The sequence below is a fragment of the Embiotoca jacksoni genome, unplaced genomic scaffold, assembly GCF_022577435.1.
Source record: "Embiotoca jacksoni isolate LCO1_2020_lvr unplaced genomic scaffold, fEmbJac1.0.p SCAF_18, whole genome shotgun sequence".
In the NCBI taxonomy this organism is placed as follows: domain Eukaryota; kingdom Metazoa; phylum Chordata; class Actinopteri; family Embiotocidae; genus Embiotoca; species Embiotoca jacksoni.
This window is the reverse complement of record NW_027185318.1, coordinates 1,561,259-1,574,297: the sequence shown is the minus strand read 5'-3', so window position 1 is coordinate 1,574,297 and position 13,039 is coordinate 1,561,259. Positions and strand designations below refer to the sequence as shown.

General features: G+C 44.1%; 1 protein-coding gene across 4 annotated transcripts in view; it reads right to left on the bottom strand.

Annotated features, from left to right (window-relative positions):
- The window catches only part of LOC138199753 (AT-rich interactive domain-containing protein 1B-like), a 156,160-nt gene that overhangs the window by 37,381 nt on the left and 105,740 nt on the right, over window positions 1-13,039 (bottom strand). For all 4 annotated transcript variants that reach the window (XM_069151930.1, XM_069151932.1, XM_069151934.1 and 1 more), the window contains exon 5: window positions 11,894-12,197. In XM_069151930.1, coding sequence (XP_069008031.1) covers window positions 11,894-12,197 — 304 coding nt within the window. The remainder of the gene's footprint in view (window positions 1-11,893; window positions 12,198-13,039) is intronic.

The window sequence follows — 13,039 nt, the reverse complement described above, 5'->3', positions numbered from 1 at the left end:
TGTGATTCACTATTAGCTAAATGACAAATGTACTTCCAGAGGACATATCAAGTCATCGGACTCTGTGCCACTTTCTTGTGTAAGCATTAAAACCAGAGCGATCCACTATAGAAAACCGCAGCCATTTGAGGATCATTGATTAGGTGGTTGTGCAGGTCTTTGGGCTGCGCCTGTTCCATTGAAATCCAATAGTGAGTTGAGGGTCTGATTAGGACAATGGCAGACGGACACTATGGTGGATTGATTTGGCCCAGAGGAAGGAGAGAGATGGCAAATTAACCTTTTATCTTTGGATTCAGACTGGAGACAATGATGAGAGAGAAGGATGAGGGGGCAACTGTTCTTTTTTCTTTTCAAACATGGCTCGTACATTTCTGTGGATTAAGTGGAAAATGCAGTTCTTAAATATAACTGAAGTATGAAGAAAGGTTCGGTATACGAGAAAACAAATCTGGCTTTTGTATTTCTTTAAACCTGCAGTGGGGAACTTTTGCTTCCCCTTCTGCCAGTGAGAGTAATCACAAAGACCCCGTTGACATGTGCGTACATCGTTGGCTCTGCCGTAGCCTACTCCATCGCCACGGTTACGGTTGTAAAACATTGGATAAATAATGGGTACATTAAATAAAAGGCATCACAGCCAGACAGAAAAGATTTGTTTCATCAGCATTTGATCCACTTGGTCTGATAACATGTGAGAAGTCTGGTAGAGCTGCACGATTGATTTATTTCATCTGCATTCAGTCAGCACAGGACTAAACTGGAAATTAGCCGGCTCATCTGGTGGAAGTCTCTGTAGAGACTGTCTGTAGAGCATCGCGCGGGAACGCCATATCAGACACCAGATTTAAAAACTCTGTGTACCGTGATTATTCTGGTGGTGGTGAGTTTATTCAGCATTGTGTGAACTTGTTTAGCAAGAACTTTAAACCAATCACGATCATCTTGGGCGGGCACTAAACCAGGAAGCAGCGACGGTGCCCTTACAAACCGGTGTCTGGAGGTGAGCGTGTCTTGTTAGGGTGTAACATTTGAATTTAGGGAGGTCAGGTTAAATCCATGCAAGACCAAGAGGAACCAAGCCGGTCTGCGTTACTGCATGATCCAAATCTTTATAAAAACACTTCATTTTCAGTGTACATTGCCAGCATGGAGATTTTTGTTGTTGTTTTGTTGAAACAGGGATTTAAAAACACACAGAGCAAAAGGGGTTAGGAGGATAATGTAGATTGAAGTGCTGGTTTATACCAACAGTCTGTTACTGACTGACTTACTGGATAAGTCCGTCTGTAATCTAAATGAAGAGGAGCAAGTCCAGCGTTGACTGTCAGTACTGTACATATGTTTACAGTCGCTTCCTCTGGTTGGATGTGTCTCAATAGAAAAAGGAATACTGTATGTTCTAAAATGAAGATGTCACATGAAGTACAGTTAAAGTGCTGCATTAACACAATTTTGTTGCTAGTGTCCTTAAAACTCATAGTGAATATAAATCCTTTATTATAGAGGAACCACTTCACATTATTCAATCACTCAGTGGAGCGAGTAGTGATTTGAGATGTGTGTGTACATACATGTGTGTGATGTGTCTGTCCATGGCAGCAATAATACATGACTGGAGGTGACACACTCTCCACATAAACAAACCCAATTAAGTCAACATAATTGCTTTGCATAAAAATGTATAAACAACATTTTCATCCACCAGCCGCCTACTCACACACACACACACACACACACACACACAACATGCAAAGGCGTTAAAGTAATTGCACAAACAAGTGTAAATAAACACACTCAAGCACAGAGAAACACAAGTAGGAACACAAAGGCACATAGGATATGAAGTGAAATATTCACACAGACACACAGAGACCTTCTGCATCACACATGAATAGATCCAGCGGCGCTGCTTCAAAGAGGGAATATTCGATTAGTTAGTCTGTCACCGTTATGCAGGATGGAACGGGAAACATTAGTACGTGGACGCCGAAGCAACTCCGAGATAAAATTAAACACACTGGCTGTGTGGGTTTTTTGTGCAAATGTACAGGCAGTGAAAGAAGTACTCAGACCTAACTACTCCTCTACCAGTAGAAGTACTCCTCTACCAGTAGAACTACTACTCCTCTACGAGTAGAAGTACTCCTCTACCAGTATAACTACTACTCCTCGACCAGTAGAAGTACTCCTCCTCTACCAGTAGAAGTACTACAGGTAAACTATAGTATACAAGTACACTATATAAAGGTATTTCCCACTGAAATGTAAAGAAATAGAAGTAGAATAAGCAGTAGAAGTATGAAGTAGTTATTACGACCAATGGAAATACTACAATAATACTACAAGTATGTGTGTTCATATGAATGTCTATAAACTTTTGTGTGGGAAAATGTTTCCAATCTTCATGTGTTTGACTGGAGAAGCCGAATGCGTCTTGTAAAGGGTCATTGCCACTTGTTGCCGGAGGGACAGATTTGGCTGCAACCCAGGTGTGTGGGTAGTCAGGATGAAGTATAGCAGGGGTTTACTGAACCCTTAAACTATGTGTGTGTGTGTGTGTGTGTGTGTGTGTGTGTGTGTGTGTGTGTGTGTGTGTGTGTGTGTGCAGGGATGCATGCCAGGTACCAGCTCTGCTGTCAGACTCTGTTTGTTTGGATGGCAGAGTGGTAGTGGCAGCAGCTTGTCCTGTATGTGTGTGTGTGTGTGTGTGTGTGTGTGTGTGTGTGTGTGAGAGTGCATGCCACTGTGAAGGTAGAAATAGGGAACAGTGCCCTCCATGCTCCACTACTTTCTCCACATACCCATGTAAACTGTCACCAGAGATGAAATTAATGCAAAGACGTGTGTGTGTGTGTGTGTGTGTGTGTGTGTGTGTGTGTGTGTGTGTGTGTGTGTGTGTGTGAGGAAGAGTATGGAGTGGAAAATAGAAGACAGACAAGAAACAGAAACCTTGTTGAGAAAATGAAATAAAAAAAAACAAACAGATGAGGCTGCCTCCCTTCCTTCTTCCTCTCCAATGAACAACTTTGTGCTTTTTGTAATTTTTCACTGCCGATTACTGTCCAAACAAAGCCTCCTCTCACATTTTCTCTTCTTATATCCCCCCCCCCCCCCCCCACACACTCCCCCCTTCCTCTCCTCACTATCATTTCTAACAAGGTGCCATTAAATAATTACGTCCAAATAAAACAAACAGGCTCCACAGTGAGTCCTGGCACTTTCTAATCCACACCATTAATAATTCATATGCTGAATCTTTGACGTGCAGTTCTTCTCCATGTGCTGCTGAGAGCGAGGAGAGAGAGCTAAATGTCAGCAGGAGCTGAGCGTAAACCTTTCTCTGTCCACAGGAAAAAAGTCTTTGCTCGTTGTGAATGAAAATGTAAAACAAATACACGGTATGGAAATGTTTCCACCATTCAGGTCGTCTTCTTCTTACTGGTGTGTGTGTGTGAGACAATCAAATTGTAAGCTCGTCTGACTGTATGACATGTACATTTTTTGTGAACACATATATGGTATAGGGTTGTGATATTTGCCACGTGTGATGTGATGCATTTAGATCCTTTTCCGTGTTTAAATGTTTCAACGTGAGTTTGAGTTCTTTTGAGTGTAACAAAGGACTGTGCTTAAATATTTATGATCATTCTTCTATGTTTTTGCACGTTTCTGTGCTTTTCAGTCTCTTTAAACTGTGCATGATTATACGTGTGCGAGTCTTTTGTTTCAATGTTCCATATTTGTGTGTGCGTTTCTTCTAATGTGTTCCCATGGGTGCTCTGCAACAATTAGCACATGTGACAGTGAGTGGTGTGTTATTATCCTGTTGCCCTGCTCTCACCCGGCATCCACTTTCTACAATTTACACCTTTACAAACAGCCAGCTGCGCACAGACACGTAAACAGCACAAACATATGCAGAAATAATAAGATCCATCCGTACGTACTCAATTCAAAACAACGGGAAAGGTTCCTTTTGTTCCCACCATCTTTGATTCTCTACAAGATGCATGGTGCATGTATTTTTAACAACCCTCTCAATCACATTTTTTTCAACATGAGGTGTCAACGACGTTGACATATGGGGAACGTATTGTGTGTTTATATATACCAGAATACATATCATGAGGAAACTAAGCAGTCATGAGCGTGGTTGAGCTTTTAATGGTCTCAAAAACACAGATTCTGACAGATGGGATTTCATACGTCACATACAAGAACCAATCGCATGGAACTTTCTGTAACATGCGGCTGCAGGCGAGCAGCTGAGGGCTGGGTGGAGATAGAAACAGGGATATTCATAGATCTGCATGTACTGAATGAAGGTGAAGGTGTAGAGTTACATGGAGGCCACTTTAAGGCATTAGGAAAAAAATTATTGGAAAAATAATTCTAAATGTGTAATTTTGATGAGTTTTTGGGGGATTTAATTAATGCCAGGAGGAAAACTTTAATTCATAAAAATTCATTTGTGCTTTTTTTTAAAAAAATTTTTTTATCTGTGACTTCTGTCTTCAAAGACAACCCACTTATGAGAGGTCTGAGGGCACCTGTTCAAATGTTTGTCCTTAACACAACCCTGTTGGCCTTCAAGGATTCTGATTGTGATGATGGAGGTTTAAAAAGACAGGACCTGCTGCAAGAAGACCATGAACAAACAGGAAGATGTCTAACACGGGGATGCTCTTTGGAATCCAGCTGAAGAGTCGAATAACTGTAATTTCCTGTGTAAAAAGCCACTTAGCGAACACATCCATTTTCTACTCTTTCCTCATGATACAAGGCAGCAGGGCCAACAGTAATAGGAGTTCATTGCGTTTTTGGAGATAATACTCCTTGCTAAAAACCCAATGCACATTTTAAATTTCTCTTCCACAAGGACTGTCAAGGCAACCGTGAGTCTCCTTTGAAGCGAGGGAGTTTGGTCTTTGAAGCTTTTTTTCGTCAGGGTTTCAAACGCAAATGCCGGTGAAGTTCAAAGCTGAGGGAGAGCACTTGTGGCCATATTTCTATTTTGTTTCTGGGCCGTGGAAATATCAGGCTTAGGAGCTACTGTGTGTAGGTGTGTGTGTGTGTGTGTGTGTGTGTAATGTTGATGAAGAAAAGTCAACCAGATCAATGAAAAGACTTTCATTAATTGCAGATGAAAGAAATGTGCGTCTGCTTGCAGAAGTGTGCAGATATATTGCACGTATACACAGATGCACCGATGTCTCTGCTTGCCCACATGCACACACACTCACACATACTCACACACACACACACGCACACACACACCCAAATTGTTTCTCCTGAATGCCGACCCCCTGGAGCAGAGAGGGCCATTTTTGCGAAAGTGAAGTAACTGTGGTGAGCACTAATAGACTGGCACAGACTAGAGAGAAAGGGCTGCTTCAGCACCATCTCTTAATACAACCCTTAGGCTATAAATTCACACACACCTGCACCACCCAACACACGCACGCACGCACGCACACACACACACACACACACACACACACACACACAGAGGTAATATACCCCATTTGTCGTGTCTTTAGGGGAAAGAGGCAGATAAACAGCGGGCTCCAATAATGGTGGTTTAGATCTCAATGGGTGCCAGTCAATGCCTCTCCAAGCCTGGGGCTAATGCCAGTTAACTCTCCCTGTAGGGGACGAACACAGGCCCGCAGCGGCTCGCAAAACAAGCGCTCTCCCAAGATCCTCATTACGTCCAACGCTGAGTACCAACTGTAAGTAAAGAAAAACTGCAGCTTAAGCTAAAAAACAGCAAGCAGAATGCGGAGGAGAGAAAGAGAGAGAGAGAGAGAGCAGTGGAGTGAGAGAAAGCAAGAAAATAGGTGTCGGGGAGGGAAAATAATTGCACACTGTGCTCCGGTTAGGGTTTTCCAGTCGGACGGAGCTAGAATGGGATTTCTCTAAACGGCTAACGCAGCAAGCAGGTGTTTTTTTTCCCCCGTTTTGGCCGACGGTGAGCTTTGTGAATATAATGCCTGCGGGGAGGGCATTTTGCTGCTTCACTTCGAAGACGAGCAGCCATCAGGAGGAGGCGAGACAGAGGAATGGGGGAGATGGGGAAAAAGAGTTGGGTGGATGGTGGTGGTGGTGGTGGTGCGAGGGGGTTTGATGTATGGCTGGGATGAAGAAGGGAACAAAAAAAAAAAAGGAGGACAGAAGTAGAGAAAAGAGCTGGAGGAGAGATGAGAAGGAATAAGAGGGAGGAACAGAGGCAGAAATGAAGATGGAAAATTCAGCCTCGTTCCTCGGTGGGAGGCCTGTACCACAGCAACGCTCTGAGCGAAGAAAAAGCAGAGACAAACAGAGATGGGGAGGAAAGGGTGGGGACGAGGAAGCGTGAGACACAAGAGGGAACATAAGAGAAAGCGAGCACGATGAAGATAATGAGAGAAAGAGAGGGACAGGGACAGCCAGCGGCGGTGTTCCCACCACGCAGCCTCTTAGGGAGTGGTGTGACTAGCAAAACACACTCGCATGAAAACTCACCCCCACCTCCCACCCCCCACCCCCCACCCCCACCTCCCACCACTGCTTTCTTGTAATAACTTTCACCACAAGCAGAAGAAAAATTCAAGTTTTGGTTGAACATCCCTGTGGCGTCTTTTCTGGTCCGATGTTTTGCAGCTTAAAAATTCCTTCTCTCTCTCTCGCTCTCTCTCTCTCTCTCTCTTTCTCTCTCTCTCTCTCTCATCAAAGTTGTTCGCTGTTTTCAAAATGGCCACGTTTTTTTTGTGTGTTTTTTTTTTGCATGCGAGCCTGATGTGAAATCACTGGTTCCTTCCAGGCGTCTACGCTTGACCTCTGACCCCAGAGTGGAAAAAAAGAGCAGCGCCATTCCCAACTTGTTTCTGTGTTTCTCATTACCATAATTAGAGATAGAAATTTGTTTTTTTGAATATAAAAACTGCAAACCACGGGCTTAGCTAGGGGATGATGTAAAGGACAGGAGTGGGTATGAAGCGGTGTGGAGGAGATTCGTAGGGAAGGACCCTTGAGCGAACAAACCGGACAGGTCTGGCCTTCTCTCCCACCCTCCATCTATCCCTCCTTCCCCTTCCTCTGACCTCTCTGTCCTTTTCTAGGCCCCGGAAGCTCTGGAAGCGAGGCGCAGATAAACAGCTTAAACTCTCCGGAGCGCTCGCCCGCGAGCTCCAATCACCTCTTTAGAAGAAAATAAAAACTTTGAGGGGCGAAGAGATGGCAGAGGGAGAAGAGAGGAGGAGGAGGAGGAGGAGGAGGCGGAGGAGGCAGCCACTGTTAACTGCACCTCAGAGGACCTCGCTGGACAGAGAAAAAGAGTGAAAAAAAAAAAAAAACCGAAGGAGGAGTATTTGTGATCTTCTGCTGCAGACAGAGCGAGCCGGGCCACGGAGGAGTATGGATGTACTCCGTGTCAATTAGGAGCTGCACAATGTAGAAAAATATTGCAGTTTGGCCTTCAAAGGCAGCCGGGCACACAGACACAAATATGTAAACCCAGGCGCACACAGAGAGATGAAAATAAACGTGTAGATCTAAAAATGAGCATGAACACAGTCTTGTTTACTCGGTGTCAGTTATGGCAAGATCACCATGGAGACGGAGACATTTACTAGTTATTTCCTACGTCATTAAAATAGTCAAATATTTTAACGAGAGTTTGATCAGCAGGAAATTAATTTTAATAACATGCTATCTACTTTTGTATTTTAACAGCTAATATACCTGAATGATTGGTACAAATGTACATACAGCGCAATAAATTAACTTTATAGTTACAAGATCTAATCCCAACCCGTCCTACCAGCTGATCTAAGCTGATGACAGCTGAGTTTCTGTGCCGGTGGTTTAATGTGCATCAGGTTCAGCCTGGTAATGGATACGTCTTCAACTCATTTTGGGAAAAAGTGACAGTCATACTACGGCTGACAGGAAGTGACGCCATATTGACGGGCTGTCACCCAGGTGACAACTTGTCAAAGCTGCCCATGTACACACTCAAAGCAGACAGCAAACACTATGTTATCTAGAAATATCCAGGAAATACGCAGAGTAAGATAAACATAAACAAATCATCAGTTGGATTCTGTGGCTGCTGAGACGCTGAACTTAGGGACTTTATTTGCAAACTTTTTCAGCAACCCGTGTCCCGAACGTTGACCGGACGACGTCGCCTCCTTCTCCCACAGCTCATCGTCAGTGATGGAAGCTTTAACGCTGGTGCTCCCATTCCGCCACACCATCCATCTGGATGAGAGACAAACGTCCGCCCGCCTCGTCCCCCATGTCTCACGGAGGCAGGAAAATATTCTGAGGATGCTCTGAATTGCTTCAGAGACACTGGGATAAAGGAGGTGTGTGTGTGTGTGTGTGTGTGTGTGTGAGAATCTGTTTGTGTGTGTGTGCATACGAGGTGGAGGAAGGGGAAGAGGGGAGGGGGGGTTGGCGGTTGAGCAATGTGATTTCTGCTCGACTGTCACAAATCTAGCGCAACAGGAAAATCAATTTGGCCCTGTGTGTGCCTTTTTGGCTCCGGGAGAGAATCCAAATAGCAAGGCGAGGCCCGGATAATGTTACAGTGTATTGGATTTGCTTCATGGAGAGACAGAGAGAGAGAGAAGGAGGGAGAGAGGAGAAAGAAGAGGACACGAGGGAATCACAGGCGTGCTGCGCAGCTCCGACAAGATGGATTTGTGCAAGTGTATGGGTGTATGATAGGTTGGTAATCTGTCAGTCTCCCCCTCTTTCTCACTCTTCCTTACTCTCTCTCTCTCAAACACACACACACACACACACACACACACACACACACACACACACACACACACAGTCACTCGTTGAGTATAAATACAGAAGTGATTTATATGGACGATATATATGAAGTGTCAAAGTTTCTTATGTGCTGCTGTGTGTCCTTTACCTGCATCTGTTATGTTTTGGTGTGTGTGTGTGTGTGTGTGTGTGTGTGTGTGTGTGTGTGTGTGTGTTTGACAGCCAGGTGAAAGGATGACATCATGAAATTGCTCTCCTCTGACCGCTGTCAAAGGTAACGTGTGTGCTCATCCATGTGACGTGTCGCATCACTCCATTGAGTGAAGCTGACCGGCGACAGACGAACACACAAACACATGCATATGTATGTGCACACGCACACGCACACGCACACAGAGCTCGGGATGACATTCCTTTGCTTACACTCATTCCCTAAAAGCTCTTCACCTTTGACCGATCACTGCTATTTTACTTTTTGCATAATCAAGCACATATATTTTAAATACTGACTTGGTTTAAATTTAAAGGAAAAATCTACACTAACATCATTCAGCAGCGACAGATTTTCTTTTTTTTCTTTGGATTTTCATGAATATTTGCCCAAACTAACGATATCATGAGGTGTCTTCTGCAGTGCAGCTACGGTGCAGGTTAACAAGGCAAAAAGTTTTTTATTAACTAAAACGTCAACGCAAATTACAGATTTTCAGCTTGGTTGAGGAGCAGAATCCATTTTAGAAGTCTGCAATTTAAATTTCTCCACTGACAGCTTCCTTGTGTTTTGTGTTTTGACTGTTTATTGACTGCAGCTCAAACTGCCGCTGAAAGAAATTTCTTCCTAATTCTTTAGGTTATTAATGTTTGTCTTATTTTCTTCATTTAAAGGACACAGCTAGTTCAAACAATACAGAATGTTTTTTTTTTTTTTCATTTATGGCTGCAGAGGCAACAGAGTGCTGAAGATAAGCCTACAAATCTCAGAATAACACACACACACACACAAATACATGTTCGCTAACTTCCTTGCTCTCTTCTCTCTTCACTGACTTGTACCGAACTAAAACGACAACATTAACTAAAGTGTCCTAACTTGTGATGAAGTGTTAGAAAGCGCGGCGTTGGTAATCAGATGTGTGCTAACCACATTAGTTCTCCTGTGTCTCTCCCAGGCTGGCTGCTTCTTCATCTAATTCAAACTGATTGTAGTACAGCCGCTAAAACATGCCAGATGTTACTCACTGCTCCACGCTTTATCACCATTTATTTGGCACGGGGAATATTTTTAAATATCTTCTTATTAATCACGTCCCAGCGATCGGTTTCGCTTCCCATCTTTGCCGCCTCATTCCGGATTCTCATCGTGATTCTTGGCACGAGCGCCTGGAAAACCACTGTCCCAGTTTTTCATTAGCGTCAATCACTCCGGTAAGCGGCTGCAAGGAGGAGAAGAGGAGGAGGAGGAGGAGGAGGAGGAGGATTTGGTGTTGGGATCTCACTCAAGACATTTTGCCCCGCCTCGTCAGAGTGACTGACAGGTCTGAGACATGCTAATGCACCGGTCAGCCACTCAGTCAGGAGGAAGAGGTGGCGGGATGACGGGAAGCCACGCACACACCTTCACATGCCTGTTCGAGGAGAATCAAATCCACCCTGGTTTATAACGCTCAGTGTTTATCTAAATGGTTATGGGCTCTGCTATGGCCTCAGGAGACAGACAGGCACACCGTGCATTGTGTGATAATCCTGTTGGTGTCTTGTCTGGCCTGCCATATCTTAGATAAGGCTACAAATCAGATGGGAGGTCCTCCACCACCAGTCAGTCTCAATTCATTAATACTCAGTGGAGAGGAAATGTTGTCTGGACATAAACATTGGTGAGATCCACAGGTAGTAGGAAGATGGGCTTCATTAAAACTCCACTGCAACATGGGGACACATTTCTACAACACGGTGATCAAAGACTTAACAAATCTCCACTGTGGAAGGACAAAAACCGTGTGAGGAAAATGAACGAGACATATTCCATTAAGTGCCATGCTGTAATATTCTGCAGCGCTCTGAATTATGATTTCAAATGCACCCGAGATATCAAAGTCTAGACGTGCTGCATTGGTATTATTTGGTCTTGTGCTGCAAAGTGTTCTCAGCTTCATCCAAACTGTCAGAAGGATAATTGATCTGGATGGATAATAAAGTGTGTTGGAGTTAAGGAAAAAAAGCCAGAGAGGCTTTTAAAAAACGATGTTGCCACCGTTATGCTACAGCTGATCTGAACTGGCCTAAAAGAGGTTACAACCCTGCTCGCCTAACTTAGCAATATTATTATGGGTAATAATGCTAAATTAAGACACTGATTAGGTTAATGTATTTTTCCTGGTCGCATGCTGCTATTTGGTTATTAAAAGCTTCATCCTTGCAATCTGCTCCTGCGGTGGTAAATACACTACATTAAAACACTGGCATGTTGTTATTCATGGAAACGTGTGTTCTCCATTGCGGTCAGTTTTCTACATGACCTTTTTAAAATCCTATTTAAATGGACATATTTAAAAACAAATGAAAACGGTAATATAAATGTAAAGGTCAAGTAGAAATGAAGGTGTGATAACTGGGATAGCTTTCAGAGGCAACGAGTGCACTAATGGTGCTGCATTCAAATGTAATTTTTAAACAGAAAAAAAAAATCAAAACTAACATTTGGTGGAATACGTAAATGCTTTTGGCTCAGCCTGCTCAGTGATGTCACAACAGCAGCTTTTTTTTTTTTTTTTTCATCAGCTGTCAAAGCCAATACACCTGATGTGTCTCCGCTGACTGGAGTATGTTTTGACTGTTTTCTAATTTGCTTTCCAACAGCAGTCTCTTGTTTGGTGGCACAAAGCAATTTCCCTTTAAGCTGTAAAGCAATTTTGTAAATTTCCCAGGGAATCCAACACGGCGGTACACGATGTAAAATGCAGTGTAGTGTCTGGTTTCAACGGCAGATCTTGTCAGCGATAGTTTTGTTTGTTTGTGGTGATTAAACTGATACAATTATCATGCTCTACGTTGCACCTTTCATCAAGATAAAATCAGATTATCAAGATGCACATTCTTTCAGAGGCTCTGACGGCAACCCTACCTGGCACAGTGCTGTTGACAGAGGGTCCGCTGGCAGGAGAGATGGGTCCAGAGCCCGATCGGGACTGCTGGGACTGAGTGGAGCCAGCAGGGGAGCCCACGGGGGAGGGAGAGGGCCCGCTCCTCTGGCTGGGGAGGTGTGGGGAGGCGTGCGGGGAGAAGGGGGACTGTCCCTGGTTACTAGCGCCTCCCTGCTCCCCTTGGCTACTGCTGCTGCTGCTGCTGGAGGAGCCGCCAGCGCCGACGGCTGAGCCCAGACCAGCCTCCGTCCCAGTGGGGAGGTCATCAATCGAGCCAGACAGATCCTGGAACAGAAGAGGGGTCTTACGGTGAGTATTTATGGAGCTCACCCAAGCATTTGATGAGAGCTGACATGCAGCAGGTGGCAAATTTAAATGTAAGCTCAAGCAAGCACAACATTTTCCCAGTGCCTATTATGTCAGAATGAAGTAGCACTGCAACTATTTTAGCATGGCGGAAAATTGTTTGGCTGAAACGCACAATTGTGAAGTCGAAAAAAGCCCCTTGATAATAAAACATTAAGCACAAAGACACAACATACGGCATGTCCGATGCTTCAGCAAGGCAGGAGAGGTTTGCTCTGCACGTGCACGAACTAACGTCTTTATGCAACTTACTACATCCCTGAAAAAAAAAAAAAAAAAAAAAAAAAAGGTCTCTGCAGTCTAAGTGACAGCGGTTAATACAGCAGAAGAGCAAAAACATCCCACAGAAGAAGCCACTACACTGGCTGCTGTGGTGAAAATGAATCGTAATGGGCTTTCATTCAGACCAAGGGTGAGTTCATATTACAGTTTTCATTCCCTGCGGTGAGCCGAGGAATGTGTGTGTGTGTGTGTGTGTGTGTGTGTGTGCACTTAGTAGGTACTCCCCCTTCTAAAAATGATTCCAGGGAATCCCTGATAATACTGTGACAGAATACTAACTACATGCAGGTGTGGAAAGCTGGAGGAAGAAAAACAACAATGAAAATAGGAAGAAAGACAGTGATAGAAGTAAAGAGAAGATGGGATGTGATGTGATGTGATGTGATGAAATGTGATGGCTGCCCACTAACCACACGCCACACACACTCAGAGTGGTGGCTGGGCCTCAGCTGTGGATGACTATGGGGGAAGTCACCTGT